The 17,272-nt window shown below is 37.8% G+C and overlaps 2 protein-coding genes across 2 annotated transcripts in view; one reads left to right on the forward strand and one right to left on the reverse strand.

Annotated features, from left to right (window-relative positions):
- LOC112663682 (olfactory receptor 5M3) overlaps nt 1–17,272 on the forward strand; it is a 145,059-nt gene that overhangs the window by 9,076 nt on the left and 118,711 nt on the right. The gene's annotated exons all lie outside the window — the stretch shown is intronic.
- Nucleotides 6,742–17,272, reverse strand: part of LOC112663144 (olfactory receptor 1019) — a 51,158-nt gene continuing 40,627 nt past the window's right edge. Inside the window, exon 2 of the mRNA XM_025451723.3 lies at nt 6,742–7,677. Coding sequence (XP_025307508.3) covers nt 6,742–7,677 — 936 coding nt within the window. The remainder of the gene's footprint in view (nt 7,678–17,272) is intronic.

Here is a 17,272-nt window from a genome sequence, read left to right on the forward strand (position 1 = left end):
TTGTTGTCGGATTAGATCATCTTTAAGTATCAATAAATCATGTCTCTATCTACATCTTGGCTACTTCTGTCCTCTCTGGAATAGACTTATTATAAGTTTATTATTGAATTTATATATCATAAATCTGTCAGAATTTCTTCTGAAATGTTTTTATTGTTTCACTTTTTGGATTTGATTGATTTACTTTAAGAATAATGCGATGCTGAAAGGTTTTAATGTCACTTTAGGTATACAGAATATAATGCACACTCTTGTCATAGATCATGTTACCAGCTTTCTCAATGAGTTATCTTTCCCCTCGAAATGAAAAACATTAATTCCAGTCAAGAAGTATGAGGATTGTAAAATACTGAATGGGAAGAAAGTCATGGTGAAACTGATCATTCTTCCTCGATACTATTCTTTCAGCATGATCTGAAAGTCACTTATTTCTTTGATATTATCTCCTATCTTGCCTCTTTCCCTTGCTTCTTCAGGTTATAGTGACTCATCCAGTCCATGTGATTTTGCAAAGATTCAGCTCACTGTGGTCATAGGCAAATGTGAAGCTTGCTTTCTTTCCTTTCTTTCTTTCTTTCTTTCTTTCTTTCTTTCTTTCTTTCTTTCTTCTTTCTTTCTTTTTTCTTCTTTCTTTCTTCCTTCTTTTTCTTTCAGATTTTATTTATCTATTATTTCATGAGAGACACAGAGAGAGAGAGAGAGGCAGAGACACAGGCAGAGGGAGAAGCAGGCTTCATGCAGGGAGCCCGACGTGGGACTCGATCCCAGGTTTCCAGGATCACACCCCAGGCTGAAGGCGGCGCTAAACTGCTGAGCCACCGGGGCTGCCCAAATGTTAACCTTTCAACAGATGCTTCACACTACAATCCTGTCTAAATCCCTAATAATCAATTTAATCAAATCATAAAACTTAATATAGCTGCAAACCAGACCTTTATTTGGGTTCCCCAGTTCTGATTATGCCTGTCATTTTCTTTAAGGCTGCACACTTTCCTATTTTATGGAACACCAGGTTAAAAATTTAAAAATTTTGTTTCGGGGATCCCTGGGTGGCTCAGCGGTTTAGCGCCTGCCTTAGGCCCAGGGCGTGACCCTGGAGACCCAGGATGGAGTCCCATGTAGGGCTCCCTGCATGCAGCCTGCTTCTCCCTCTGCCTGTGTCTCTGCCTCTCTCTCTCTCTCTCTCTGTGTCTCTTATGAATAAATAAGATCTTAAAAAAAATTAAAATATTTTTATTTTATTTTAACAAATATTTTTATTTGTTTCAATCCCAGCTCTACTAATTATAAGCCAAGAGCACATTCGCATACCATTTAAACTTTCGTAACTCTGGCTTCATCATCTTAAAATATAGGGCCAATAATTTTGTCCTATGAATTTCAAGATCTTATGTGTATCTTTGGCAGGTTACCTGAGGCCCAGAGTTGGGACCAGGTTCTGGTAGTTCTCTAGTCCAGGAAGGCATGATCATTCATTTGTTCAATGAGCATTTGTTACTCACTTATGATATGCCAGGACTTAAGGACAAAAAAATGAGACTACCTTAATGTTTCACAGTCTATCAAGTAAGCTTTTATATTAAAGGAGTATGTACCTAGCACAGAGGAAAGCCACCATTTATTAAACCCCAAAGTGCTTAAATAAACTACTTAGGTTTTTCTTATATTTCAATATCTAAACTAGGACGTTTTTTAAAAAAGACTTATTTGTTTATTCACGATAGACAGAGAGAGAGAGAGAGACAGAGAGAGAGGCAGAAACACAGGCAGAGGGAGAAGCAGGCTCCATGCAGGGAGCTCGCCGCAGGACTCGATTCCCAGACTCCAGGATCGTGCCCCGGGCCAAAGGCAGGCGCCAAACCACTGAGCCACCCAGGGATCCCCTAAACTAGGACATTTTTAAGAGTGAGAAGTAGCAGTACTGATACCTACTTCAAGATAATAGGAAAAAACAAAACTGCCTTTCACAGGAGGGACAACTGGCCACATTTAGACTATCTTTCGTTCTCATTGCAACTTCGTGAGTAGGTATTAGTGGTGCCATTTTGCAGATTAGAAGGGGTGAGTCCAGGAATAATTTACAGAAGTGATGATTGATTTGAGACATAAAACAGTGTTTTCTAGGTGGATTAGTGGCTTTTGAGGCATAGGACTGTCATTAGCAAAAGTATACAAAGGGAGAGATTTCACAATATCCTTGAGTTCAATGTGAGTTGAACTTCTTCTGGGAGGTGGGATGTGGAAGGAGATGGTTAAGATGAAGCCGAAAATGTAGATCTTCAGATGTCATGTGTGGATGCCATTCACAGTGTTGATTTTATCATGGACCCTTACTCCAGCAACCTATTCTTCTCATTAACACTCAGTCAAACAGAGTTAAACACACAGATCCCAGTACAGCTGCTTCCAGAGCCCTCATGTGGCTGCACGTTTTCACAGTGCATATAGCTGTTAGAAGCAGTCTAGCCAACAAATGGTTCATTTCATGCCTTTTAAAAAATATTTTTTACATTTAAATTCAATTTGCCAACATATATTATAACACCAGTGCTAATTTCATCAAATGCCCTCTTCAGTGCCCATCACCCAGTCACCCCATCCCCACCACCCACCTCCCTTCCACAACCCTTTGTTTACAAGTTAAGAGTCTCTCATGGTTTGTCTCTGTCTCTAATTTTTCCCATTTAGTTCCCCTCCTTTCTCTTATAATCCCTTTCACTATTTCTTTTATTCCATGTATGAGTGAAACCATATGATGATTGTCCTTCTCTGATTGACTTATTTCACTCAGCATAATACCCTCCAGTTCACACCTTTCTTTTCATAAGCATGCTGTTCCTTCAGTGTCCATCCTAACCTCATTATTGGTATGGGGCAATTCAGGTACATCTTTTATAGTGTCTGCCTTAGACACATTTGCACATGCATGTGCATAACTATAATATCTACACACACATCCATAAGGAAATTATAAATTAAAGGCTGCTGTTCAGAAGAGTGGTATTTTTTTTTTTTCCCAGTCTAATAGCTCAGATACAGGGCATTTCAAGGAGTAATGTTTGAGCTGGTCCTTGAAGGAAGAGAAGAATTTGGATGTCCTGAGATATGCAGCTGGGACTATTAAGGAAGCACAGAGGAGAGAGGGGAGGGGATTTAGAAGGATACATAGGTAGAAAAATTGGAGGACCATTAAAGAAATGGTTTTGCTGGAGAATCTGTTGCTCAAAGATAGCAGGAAGGAATATCAGAGAGGTAGTTTAAGGGGGAGGGCCTGGAATGCTAAGCAAAGGACTTTGGTCATGTCATAACTCCTGAGTTAAGGGAGAAGGATAATTATGGGGCAGATGAGAAATCTCAGATCCTTGTGATCCAGGTGTTCTCTCTAAGGCAGAGTTTGAAGGCAGAGACTTCAGCTTGGATTCCTCCCCTGGGAGAAGACCAGCTATAAAACCAACTATGAGTTTCATCCAAGCTCCATTAAGAAGAACATGCCATCTTATGTCACCAAACCTTTCTGAAGTTGCCAGAATCAACTTGAATTTACCAATATAAAGGCCATGTTGTTATACTGGCTTCCCCAAAGGTTGGTCTGCTGATGGATAAGGGACAGAATGTCAAGGAACAAAGAAGAACCTTCTCTTGAATCACAAATGACAAGCTTCCTACTCTCCAAGCAATAAATTGCCATTTCCTAAATTAGTGTGCAGTCTTGACCTACATTTCAGCTTTACCACCAATCCTAACAGACACCCAGGCAAAATAACCTGTGGAAATGTCCCCTGGTTTCCAAGCTCTTTGCCTTTCTTTACTATGTTTTTTTTTTTTTCTTCTTCTGCCATTCCCCACTTCATTTGCTTCTCTCTTTAATTTCTGGGCCCTGCTTCCCAAAATAACTCACATGCTCCCTTCTCCATGAAAATTCCTTAATCTCCCAGGAAGAAATGTTGTTTTTCAAGTGTGAATCCCTATAGCATATTGTCTGCACTTCTCTTGGTAGTTTTCCTCCTGTAGCACAAGACATTTGCATTTATTTTATTTCTTTATGTATGCCAATTCCATGAAGCCAGGATATATATGTAATTTACATATTGTCCACCAGGTGTTAAGCACAGATTGTTTTAAAAAAAAATCTCAACTGAAGTCACATCGCTTGAAAGCAGCAGCAGAAGAATTTAATCTCAGCTTTATCTCACTCTGACATCTCCCCTCTTAATCACTTTTACATCAATCTTTGCTTTTCAAAGTTCCCAGTAGAATGAGTGCCAAGTCTTTGTTGGTTAGAGAAAATACCTACTCATGTGACTTTTATAGTCTATTCTAGAGAACATGATTGATATATTTACCTTTGCTATGGTTTTATCACTGGGCAAAGTAGTTAATGTATGGAAGATAATTCAGGCCTTTCCAAACATAAGGCATTTATTTATTTATTACTTATTTGAGCAAACTAATAGAATTGAGAAGGTGTAAATACTCATTCTCACTTTATTGATGAAGAGATTGAGCTGCAGAGACCCGAGGGTATTTATCTGACATCATTATTGCTGGGAGTAGGATGAACACTAAGTTGACCCAACTTCTATCCATTTTCCTCTCACTATTATAGATTGATATGTGTACTTTCACTATCAATTACATGAGAAAAAAACAGTTTCCTCATTATACTGCATCACATCAATAGCAGAATTATAGATATCTAAGATATAAATGAAGGAAAAATAGAAGCAACTAAAGTTTATTAATTATCTTTTATGTGATGGATTCTTTACAGAGATTACAGCATATCCTTTGAAAAATGCTAGAAGGTAAGCATTATTATTCTCATTTAATAGATGAAGAAACAGTCTGATAGAGATTAGGTAACTTGCCATTAGTCAGAGCAAGAAAATAATAGAACTTACATGAGGGATTCTTTGAATATTTGCCATTAGAGTAGAAAGCATAGCTCTTGGATCACTTTTTGATTCTATCATTAACTTTGACTGAATACAACAAATTAAAAAAAAAAAAAGTAATCCTCCAGCAGGGACATCACTGAGTAGAAATGCAGAAATGGGACTCAAAGTTCTTCCTGATTCTAAGGCAACTAGTCTTTTAATTATAATGTATACTTGGTTTGTAGTTAATGAGATAGAAAATATCTATTATTTTTCACACATCATGTGGATTTTCACATTAGATTATTTTAAAAAAGAAACTGAAGGCTAAATCTCTGGACTCTTTCTGGACTGCCAGTTCTATACCTGTCCATAGTTGCTGTACTTTCTTCATAATGTGACATCGGAAATATGTTTTTAGAAGTTCATGATATGGCTGTGTATATTTGCATCAGGTTAATTTTAATTCATGTACAATGATACCCATTAAAAAGCCTAGTAAATCCTAGGTCTTTTATCCCTAAAACTCTGGTGCTTTTCATGATCAATGGGGATACTACATGCTTTAGGATAATTATATTGCCCTTGGGGTGGCTGTGGGAGATAGGAACATTATTGTTTGGAAGTGTTAGAAACTGATGGTGTGATAGAATTTTAGCATATCTGAGAAAAACTTAGCTATCCTCTGATCTCAGGCTGCCCCCTTTACTTGCTGTTGATACCTGATGCACTTGTTTTTTGATTCAAGATTTGTAGCTTTGAGATGTGCAGAGAGGAGTTAGGTCTCTTCTATTGTCAGTCATTGATACCTCAGGGTTAATGAAACTATTCTTGGATAAGGGCCCAGTGATGATGGATGGTGGAAATCATGAAGATTCCCAGCACCCTAGGATAAGGCTAGGGCTAAACTAAACTTATATCAGAAGAGAGAGAGAGAAGACATAGGGGATTTGGGATGGGAATAGGACACTAATCCTGTAGACATTACAATCTTGCTAAAATTAGCCTCAGAAATTGTATGTCTCTTAGGATCCCAGAGTCCCTGGGCTTCCCTGAAAGCTAAAATGATGTCAATATGTGAAGTTAACAATATGTAAATATTAGGCAGAGGAGACCCAAGAGATCCAGGTGAAACCAACCACTAGACTGAAGGGAAAACTGAGGACACCAAAGAGAAGGGTCTTGTCAAAACTCACATACCCAGTTAGCAGCAGAACCTAAGTCTGCAGCTCTTATTCTTGAGGTTTTCATAGCCCATTATTTAGTTATTGATGGTAATAGTATCAGAGAGATAATACAGTAACTGGAAGCAAAATAAACTCCTCATTGGCAAATGCACTTCTTATGTTTGTATCCTCCAGAACCTGGCATATATCTGGCACTTAAAAGTTTTTGCTGAGTATATGAATGGGTAGCTCCTAGGCTGAGTTAAGCCATCTCTCATACCAGTTCCATTCCCCACATATTTAACTACATTTTCTCTGAATTGTTTTTAATGTAGAGAAATTTTCAATGTTTGGATCTGTTAATTCCTCATAACCCTGAAAAAATATGCTTTAGAGTAATTGACTATTAAATAAATAGTCCCCTATTCAAGTTGTGTCTCCATTTCTAAGCAATGAGTGAGCCAAAGTCAAGTAAAAAAACAGATGCATCTTGCTCAGCATGCCTTTCAAAAATAGTAACTTATATTTCCTTCATTTCAGAGTATTAAGGGTTATAGAAAACCCTACAGAATTAAAGATTGATACAAGTAGATAGTAGCTTCAGTAGCGTTTATTAGGAAAGTAGCATTTCCTATCTCCTACCACCACCCTTATATCTCTATCAATTACCTGTAGTGATAAGAAATCTTCATATTTTGTTATTCTTGAGGTTTTTTTCCAATTAGTTTTTTGAAAGCAGCTTTCACATCCTTGTTCCGTAAACTGTAGATCAAGGGATTCAGCATGGGGATGATAATAGTGTAGAACACAGAGGCCCACTTGTCTTGGTCCAGGGAGTAGCTGGATGTTGGCCTCAGGTACATAAACATGACTGTGCCATAAAAAAGGGTGACGCCAGTGAGGTGAGACCCACAGGTGGAGAAAGCCTTAAGGCGGCCTTCTGCTGAGCGCATTCTGATGATTGCGATGAGTATGAAAGCATAGGAGATGAAGATGATAAGAATGGTGCTGAATTCAATGAAGCCACACAGGCTAAACAGCAAGATCTCACTGATGTAGGTATCTGAACAAGAGAGGGCTAAGAGTGGTGGGATTTCACAGAAGAAGTGGTTGATAATATTGGAACCACAGTAGCTCAAACTGAAGGTGAGGGAAGTATGGGCCACTAAACTCACCAGGCCGGCCAGGTAAGAGCCCAGCATGAGGGCCAAGCAGACTCGCTTGGACATGAGAGTGCCATAGTGGAGGGGTCGGCAGATGGCCACGAAACGGTCATAGGCCATGGCGGCCAGGACATAGCACTCAGCATCTACAAAACCTACAAAGAACGCAAACTGGGTGGCACAGCTAGAGAAGGAGATGACTTTGCGCTCTGTTAAGAAGTCAGCCAGCATCCTGGGGGCAATGGCTGAGGAGTAGCCCAGGTCAACAAAAGAGAGGTTGCAGAGGAAAAAGTACATGGGTGTGTGAAGCTGAGTATCTGCTATGATCAAGATGATCATACCAATGTTCCCCACTACATTGACTAGGTAGACCAGGAGGAAAATCACAAAGAAGATGATCTGCAGCTGACGGTCCTGAGTGATGCCCATAAAGATAAACTCCGTCACCACTGAGTGGTTTTCTTTATCCATCTTTTTAACTTTATGTGTGCCTGGATTTGGTTTATTGTTTGAAGTGAGTTTTAAAAATCTTCCCAGAAATCAGATTCTGTGACCCATAGGGTAACTCAAATGACTTTAATAGAAGTGATGGGTGCATGTCTTCTCCAGGTGCCCAGTCAAAATAGAAGATGTTAGCATCTTGGGGATGGCAAATTCTGCTCCTCCATAGACCTTGGTGCTCTGAGGTAATTTATCACATGCTACCAAATGTTTGACATGATCTGTGCCATTATCTGCCCTATTAATTATTAATGAAGGACAGTTTTGAGCATCCCTTCCTTCTGTCTAAAACAAAGCAAATATGGACACAGATAATGAATAAGCACTAACTTTCTTTGTAGGTAGGCACAAAAAGAAAACTGAAAAACCCAGGGATCTCAAATTATTACCCATAACACACACACACACACACACACACACACACACACACACTCACACACGGAAAGCAAAATATCTGGAGCAGAAGGTGAGCAATATTAGAAAAGGCAGTGAGTAATAATAATTTTTAAAAAGCCAGGAGATAGGGCAGCCCTGGTGGCTCAGCGGTTTAGCGCCTCCTGCAGCCCAGGGTGTGATCCTGGAGACCCGGGATCCAGTCCCACGTTGGGCTTCCTGCATGGAGCCTGCTTCTCCCTCTGCCTGTGTCTCTGCCTCTCTGTCTCTCTCTGAATAAATAAATAAATCTTAAAAAAAAAGCCAGGAGATACTATTAATCATATGCCAGAACTTACTTCTACATATTACATAATTGCATCCTCACAATAGTTTGTGAAATAAGTACCACTGTTATCTCTATTTTATACTTGAAAAGAATAAGGCTAGATATTAAATAATTTCAATAAAGTCAGTAGCCAGCAAGCAGTGGAGCTGGGTCTTTCTGACTCTAGGGTTCATTTCACTTTATTGTCTTCTGTGTATATGTGATTTAATGAAGGTTAAATCTCTTTATTTTTGCACTTGAATTTTCTTTTTCCTGCCTTGCTTGACATGCATGGACCCAGAATTAGTCCTTTGGCTTCCCTAATATTTAGAAGTACTCAGGATTTGGCATGAGGCATAATCGGGATGAAAACACAGCTGTCTTTGGACAATTCTTTTGCTTAGCCAACAGGTTGTTGTGTAGCTCAGTTAGAGTTAAGATTCAGGATCCTTCACTCAGGAGGAATAGAGAAAGCATTATCCAACTCTGTGGTCAGACAGCAGCATGCATTATTAGCTTTTTTCTTTGTGATTGGATGCATATCCACTCCACTGAAGAGCTGTAGCAAGGAAGTGGGCAAAACCACACCACACCACATCAAACAAGCTAAAACATGCAGTAATTTAGAAAGAGGTAGCTTTCTCTATTAAATTTGAGGGAGAAGTCAGACTGTATCTCCTCTAACTGATTTACTGCTTAAGAAAGACAAGAAAGCAGAGTAGTATAATGTCTCTTTCGTGGGGATGTGGACATTCATAACAGGCTATCTTAAATCCTGGGGTGGTTGAAAATAGTGCCTTCGTCTTTCAGTTTCTGCAAAAAATATAATCAACTGCATCAATGAGGGGTTTAATAATAATGAATAATCAGTACCATGTATTTGTCTGAGAGTGTATAGTTTATAAAATACTTTTTGACTCATTCTTAATAGGTTGTGAATGTGTGCATCATTTCATACATTCAGTAAATTAGGAAACAGAATGAAAAGATAAATCTTGGAGAAATTGTTTGAAAAACATATTTCTCATAAAGAATTTGTAACTATAATATGAAAGAACTTTAAAATTCATTAATGAGAAAACAAGTAACCCAGAAGGAATGGGCCAGACTTGAAGGGGCACTTCACCAAAGAAGTGCCCCTTCTTCACCAAAGAAGATAGATGGATGGCAACTAAATGCATGAAAATGCTCAAATCATTTGTATTAGGGATACACAAATTAAAGCCACAATAGGATATTACTACACATCTATTGGAATGATTAAAATTTAAAAAGATGAACCATATTAATTGTTGACAAGGAAGTGGAGGAAGTGGACATTTCATCAGTGGACTGCTGCTAGGAATGTAAAACAGTCCAAGTACTTTGGAAAATATCATGGCAGGTACAAAATTAAACATACACATATCTATTGTATGATCCAGTCATTCTTCCCCCAAAAGACTGAACCTGGGAACAACCCGAAAGCCCATCCATAAGTAATAAGGTAAACAAATATTAGTATGTGCATAAAATAGATGACTACTCAACAATGAAAAGAAAGAAACTATTGATCCAGGCAACATGATGGATGAATCACAAAATAACCAGGTTGAGAGAAAACATGAGAATAACCATGTTTCTTATCTACATGAGAAACATGTAGATAAAAGAGTATACCTTATGTGATTCCATTTCTAAAAATCTAGAAACTGCAAGCTAATCCATAGTGACAATCAATCAATGATTGCCTGGGTGGAGGTGTGTGTGGGGAGGTATAGGAGGGAAGGATTACCAAGGGGCATGAGGAAAGTTTTTGAGGTGACAGATTCATTGCCTATATTGATTGTGATGATAGTTCCATGGATATATATATATATATATATATATATATATATATATATTTTTTTTTTTTTTACTTTAAATATATTTGATTTATTGTATGTCAGCTATAGCTTAATAAAGCTGTTAAAAAACAGCAACAACAAAGTACTTGTCCCTACTTTGGTTCCTCTCATGGTCACTTTACGTGGATGCATATATCACTTCACAGGTTATATTAATGAGGAAATAAAACCAGGCTGAGGGGACCTGTAAAGTCACACAGTGTGTTGGGTGCAGAACTAGCACTTGAATCTGGGACTACTGATTTCATATATAGCACTGTGTTCAATTTTTTCTCTCACTACTTCACATAAAAATAGGAAAATAAACCATCACAAAAAGAATATGAGAGGTCTATCTCAGTCCTCTCACTTAGCTTGTTCTTTGACTTTAGCAAAAGGAAAAATATTTCTATCATTGCAACTGGGAGGATTCATTTCGTCTTACCTCAATTTTGTAGAGTAGGAGACAGACCCAAACATCCACTTGCAAGTGCAGGGTGATGCCAGGCTGCAGTAGTTTCAGGAGTGAGAGACACCTGCTCGGAACACAGCACAGGGCTCAGGGCTGACCTGCAGCTGGGCATGTGCTGACCAATTCACTTCAGTCAACTAGAAAATGGGATCAGAAAATCATTCTTTCCTCCCTTATAGATTCAAAATTCCAGTTAAAAGAGGAAGTGTGTGAGAAGGGGTTTTACCAATTATAAAGCACCCTGCTCATTCTTGCTTATAGTGGACAGACAAATCCAGGCTTTTCCACCTACTACTTTTGATTTCTAGCATACTACCTTTTTTTTTAAATTTTTTTTTAATTTATTTATGATAGTCACAGAGAGAGAGAGAGAGGCGCAGAGACACAGGCAGAGGGAGAAGCAGGCTCCATGCACTGGGAGCCCGATGTGGGATTCGATCCTGGGTCTCCAGGATCACGCCCTGGGCCAAAGGCAGGCGCCAAACCGCTGCGCCACCCAGGGATCCCTAGCATACTACTTTTTTTTTTTAGAGTCTCAGCTTTTCACTTATGGATGAGATTAATGCCTATCTTAATAAATCTCTGCAAAAAATTGCTTAGAATATGATGTATATTCTATCTGTCTATCATCTATCATCTGGTGCTAAATTCAGTGACTGTCATGTGCTAAGTGCTTAATGCATTTGGCAATTGTGCCAGTGCAAGTGTAATTGTGTAAGATTTAATTCAGTAGATGATTGTGTGCTTACGACTCCCAGAAAAAAAGTTCCAATGCTTAATCCATACATGTGATCTATCATGGACTGCTTTAATTTTTAGTGAAGATGTGATTTTAATTCCACAGTACTTCTATTAAATGATAAATTGAGTAGAGATGAGGCTATTAATTCAAAAGATAAAAGAAAACCTTTATATATAGATTTTTAGTCTCATGTAACTAAACTTCAACCGATCTGACTCTTGAAGAAATGATAGTGTAATGAATAAGTAAGTATATTCCATAGTTAATAAACCCTAATATTAAAAAGACCAGCCAAAGTATTGTCTTATGGAAGCAAATATAGACCAAATGTATTTTAGATTTCCATGCATCAGCTACTTTTTCATGTTTATTTAAAAAGACCAGCAAAAGTATTGTCTTATGGAAGCAAATACAGACCAAATGTAGTCTAGATTTCTATGCATCAGCTATTTTTGCATGTTTATTTGAAAAGAATTCTGGAGTAAAATCTGGAATCCTGGTTATTGTCCTGTTTTTGCCACTAAGTAGTTGTTTGAGCTTGATGAATTGCTGCATTAGATGCAGCTTCTTTATCTGTGAAATGAATAAGGTGAAGAGTTCAAACTCAACGTAACTTTCCAATTCTGACATATTCTGAGTTCCTACTAATCATGAGGTGTGTAAAAGCCAAATCCATAGTCCATGTCTTCTTTTGAAATTTGAAAATGGCATGGACCTGAAGCCAAGCAAAGCCATGCTCAAAGGAGCAGGGAGCAGGATCATATTCTACTCTTAATGGATCATCTCTCTCTGTCTGTCCCAAGGCTGACCTTTGCCCGGACTTGTTTTCTACCTGTTGGTGAGAGGTTGATTATCTCCTCTTCGCTTGATGAGTTATAATGAACAAACATTCTGAGGAGAATCCGAAGATGGTGACTCACTCAGGTAGCTGTGCCTGAGCTCCTTGATCACCCACCTTTGCTCCTGTGTGCAGGAAGTTTTATCAAGTTTCAGAGTCACAGGTTATCCTCAGAGGAAAAGAGATGAAGTGATATCTGCACTCATGGGAGACTGGAAGAGCTGAGGAACTGTCACCCCTAAGGAATTTCACTCTCTCCTCCTTGAACCTTAATGATAAAAGAGGGAAACACAAGGGAATTCTTTTCTGCCACTCCAGGGAGTGGTGGTGATTGAGTCAAGAAAAGCCACATGCACTGTTTTTCCAGCCCCTAAAAGCTCCCTGCTGGGTGTGATTTTGATGGTAATGTAGAAAGATCTGTTTGTTGATGCCTGAAAGTCCTTTCACAGAGGGTGATACCTTCCATATTATATGGATTAGCCATCTTCAAACCAGACTTGAATCTGAGAGAGTCTGGCATAAGGGTTGCATACAAGTACATGAGATGCATATGAGAGATGACGTATGAATTGTTTTAGCTTCCCATCGCATGAAGAAAAAGGGAAATGAGGAGTTGTAAGATTCTCACTACCTACATGGTATTTTTTAAAAAGCTGCTTAATTTGGGAATGCTATTTGACTTGAGACAAATTTTCATCCTAAAAGAAGAGATGCAAAAATAACACCAAAAAAGCTAATTAAAAAAATGCTTTTGTAATATCTTTTCCCATTCTTTCACCTTTCAGCCCATTCATTCACTTTTTAGCCATTAAACCTGAAGTGAGCTCTTGTAGGCAGCAGGTAGTGGACTTATTTATTTATTTATATCTAACTTTTTTTTTTATTTTTTAAATTAAATTTATTTTTTTAAAGATTTTATTTATTTATTCATGATAGTCACAAAGAGAGGAGAGAGAGGCAGAGACACAGGCAGAGGGAGAAGCAGGCTCCGTGCTGGGAGCCCGACATGGGACTCGATCCTGAGACTCGGGGATTGCGCCCTGGGCCAAAGGCATGCGCTACACCGCTGAGCCAACCAGGGATCCCCCTAACTTTTTAAAAAAATCTGTATTCTTAAATCTTATTTTATGGTGAATAGTTAATTCTTAATAATATTGACATACTCACTTATTTATAATATTTATCGTCAAGTCAAACTTTTCTCCAACTGCATAATAATCCATTGTGTGGAGGTGCCTCTGCCTATCAAGTATCCTATTGATAGACATTTGAATTGATTCTGATCTTTTACTATTAGAAGAAAAAAATGCAGCAATAAATAACCTTGGGGATATCCATTTGTCTCAACATTTATTCAAAAAAATTATCCTTTCCCCACTGTTTTGAATTGAACGTTCATTTTGTTTTATATTGTCTATTTTTGTATTTTTCTATTCTATTCCCTTGTTCCTTCACCATTCTATACAATTTATCCATCAATAATACAGTTTTCAATGATAAGCTCTACTTATTTGGGAAACAAATCTGAGGATATTATTATTGGGAGTACATTAAATTTATAAGTTAACTTAGGAAGAATTGCCACGTTTATGCCATCAAGTCTTGCTATCAGATAGTGTATATGTCTTCATACCTGTTCAAGTCTATTCTGTATCTTTCTGTTACTCCCTTTCTTCACCGAAGTTTTGAACATTTCTTACTTGGTTTATACATAAAGCTTTTATGTTTGGCAATCAAAAGTGGGGATCTTCTCTTCCATATAAATTTTCTAATTGGAGATTTGTTTGTTTATATGAGGTTATCAGATTGATTTTACATTTTACTAATTTACTAAATTTTCTATTTTTAAAATTGATAGTATAGTAGTAGTAGTACTAGTAGAAGTAATATTTTTATGTACGGTGTGTCAGAATGTGGCAGCATCTTATGCTGTCCAAATAAATCTTTAGTTAAAATGAAATGAGCCTCCAAAGCTTAACAAGAGAATTTCTCTTGGCTTTGCCAGTTGATGTAGAATCTATTTGGATGAAACTCTTGGTGGCTAGTGAGTGGTATGTAACCATCCCCTGGGACAGTGGATAGGTATTTTTTCAGAAACGAAATGACATTTTTTTTGAAATGACATATTTTTATAGCAAGTATTTTATATTGCTCCCTCTATGTTCCTGAAATGACATTCGGAGATAATTTAATTTACCTACACACATAATTTAAAGAGAAGAAATGAAAAGAAAATCATTTACAATAAAATACTTTAGCATTCATTCATTTATTCTTTATTTTATACTTGAAATATACTTGAATATCATGGAACATGGAGAGTGCTTTGTTGTTAGGATTGTACTGCACTTTGCGGGTTTTTAGCATCCTTGCCCCCTTACCCACTAGATTCTATAGTGTACCCTCTTCACTGTGAAAACCATCAATTTTTGTAATGTCCCCAGAGGAAAAACACTACCTCCATTGAGACCTTTTTGAAATCTAGGCCTCTGGTATTAAATAATAATTCTCAATTAAGGGGTGGTATAGTTTACTAAGTTAGACATCCAACTCTTCCACCTTTCCACTTCTAATACTTCTGATGCACTCTTTTCTTAGCAACCAACACAACCAAGATGTCTGTATTAGGCAGGGTTCTCCAGAGAAGCAGGTCCAATAGGAGATGAATATGTATATCTAGATGAGAGGTGAATAGGTTCATGTGGATGTGAAGGTTCAGAAGTCCCAAGAGCAGCTATCTACAAGATGAAGAACCAGGAAAGCCAGTGATGTCATTCAGTCAAAAAGCCTGAAAATGAGGTGGCAGTGTGGAGTAGGGTAAAGTTCTAGTCTGAGTCTGAAAGCCTGAAATCCAGGAACACTGATGTTTCAGGCAGGAGAAGATGGCTGTCTCAGCTCAAGCAAAGAGAGCAAAAATTCAGGCCCCTAAGGAATTGGATTGGATGATGCCCACCCACACTGGTTAGGGAGGTCTTCCTTACTCACTCTACTGATTCACATGCTAATCTCTTCTTTAGACACTCTCACAGACACATCCAGAGATAATGTTTTATAAGCTATTTGGTCATCCCTTAGCTCAGTCAAATTGGGATTTAAAATTAGCCATCACAAATACCATAAACATTACTCCTGATTAATCAGTCTTATACAGGGGATGTCAAATAAGTCATTAGTCATTATTGTAGTTTATGTGTTATTTATATTTAACACAGAAGGATATTTTTCACAAACTCTTTGCTACTTTTGGGCTGCGGTAACACAAAATGGTCAACAATGCTCATTCTGGAGCAAGAAAAAACTGTGTTTGAGTCCCAGTTTTGGTATGCATTAACTATTTGGAAAAATAACTTCTCGAGGCCCTAGTTTACTTATCTGTGATAGAGATGCTTAATAGGAATCCAAAAATGCATGTATTTAGGAGGACACTCAGCAGATGGTATATGCTCAGTTAATATTAGTTGTTATTATTGTTTAGCCGTATTCTCTTCTAATTATGACTGGGGAGATCACCAGCTGGGTCACAATTCATATTAATATATAAGCTTCTCTAAAGAGGAGGTCATCTTTACAAGTTGGTATAGTCTCTATCAGTTGATCATTAATGCTTGTTGCCTTCTTTCTGGGCTTTAGGGTTATCATGGTTCTTCATGAAAAGCTCATTGCAACCTGTCAGTGGGTTATCTTTTACGGCACTAACTTCACATTCCAGTATCCAGTGTAAGTGCTCAGTTCTCCATGGAGATCTCATTGTAGCCTAATTTCTGATGGTCCCCATCCTGGTGGCAGGGATATAGAGCAGCATCTAGTACCTCCTTGAATGACACTCAGGCTAAGATTAGAAATGAGTTTCTTCTTATTCTGAAGCTCTTTGAGATTTCTTGCTCCATAACTACCTCTGTGTGTTTCCTTCTATCAGCCTTTAGCCATGATCCAAGTAACATAGCTTCTTACATGTATAAAAAGTCTTTCCAGAAGGTGGATATAGAGACAACCTGCTATTTTGTGGATTATTTCAATGCTCTCAAGGGAACCAGAGCACCAGCTATTTGGGGGAGACAGAAGAGGGATATTTAGCCAGGGCTAGAAATGTGGAACTGGAAATTCATTTTCCACGGGGCCCAGGTGTCCCTAGGGCAAAGGAGAGAAATGTGAAGAGGACATGAGATTTCCTTAGCTTTGGGGGGAAAAACAAGTAGATTAAAATGAAATGACATGAGGGATACAATCCCCAGACACTAAAGAATAAGAAAAATATCCTATTTAAAATAATTCAGAATGCTTACTCCACAGTCTGATCCAGAGACTCTACAATTGGAATTAATTGCAAACATTAGAAGCTGCACTGCAGTGATATACTGCATATTTTAAAATCTGTTTTACCTTCATATAACAAAATAGGATTCTTATTTTCAAGGAAAAGTAAGAAAGAATGCAAAGTAACTCTCTTTTGATAGGGAAGGTGTAAAGGGTTTCAGTTGTCTTATCTCTAATGGGTGATGCCTTAAATCCATTCTAACTATGTCTACTACTTGACCTAGGAGAATTGATGAATGCCTTCTCTGAGAAGAAAGTTTGATGTGTGTTTTGTTTTGGGTGATTTTAAGCATTATACAAAAACAAGCAAAAGGACCAAATAGAAGTCAAGCAGTCAAGAAAGGTCAGGAAAATATATAAAGGGTTCTGCCCAAGTAATTTAATGACCTGAAGAAAAATCCACAACGCTGTACCTTTCTTCAAATACCTATATACTCAAAGCTCTAAGAGCACTGAGACTAAGAAGGTATGTTAAATTGTCCGTTTTTCTTGTTATAAGATTTGTAAGCCATTAAGAGAAATATAAGCAGCAGTAAATAATATGATTTGAAGGCCTATTTAAATGCCAGAAATTCTCAGGAAATCTTGCTATTGTTTTCATAAATGCCTAGGAATTGAAAACCTTTGTTAAGAA

The sequence above is a fragment of the Canis lupus genome, chromosome 18, assembly GCF_003254725.2.
Source record: "Canis lupus dingo isolate Sandy chromosome 18, ASM325472v2, whole genome shotgun sequence".
In the NCBI taxonomy this organism is placed as follows: Eukaryota; Metazoa; Chordata; class Mammalia; order Carnivora; family Canidae; genus Canis; species Canis lupus.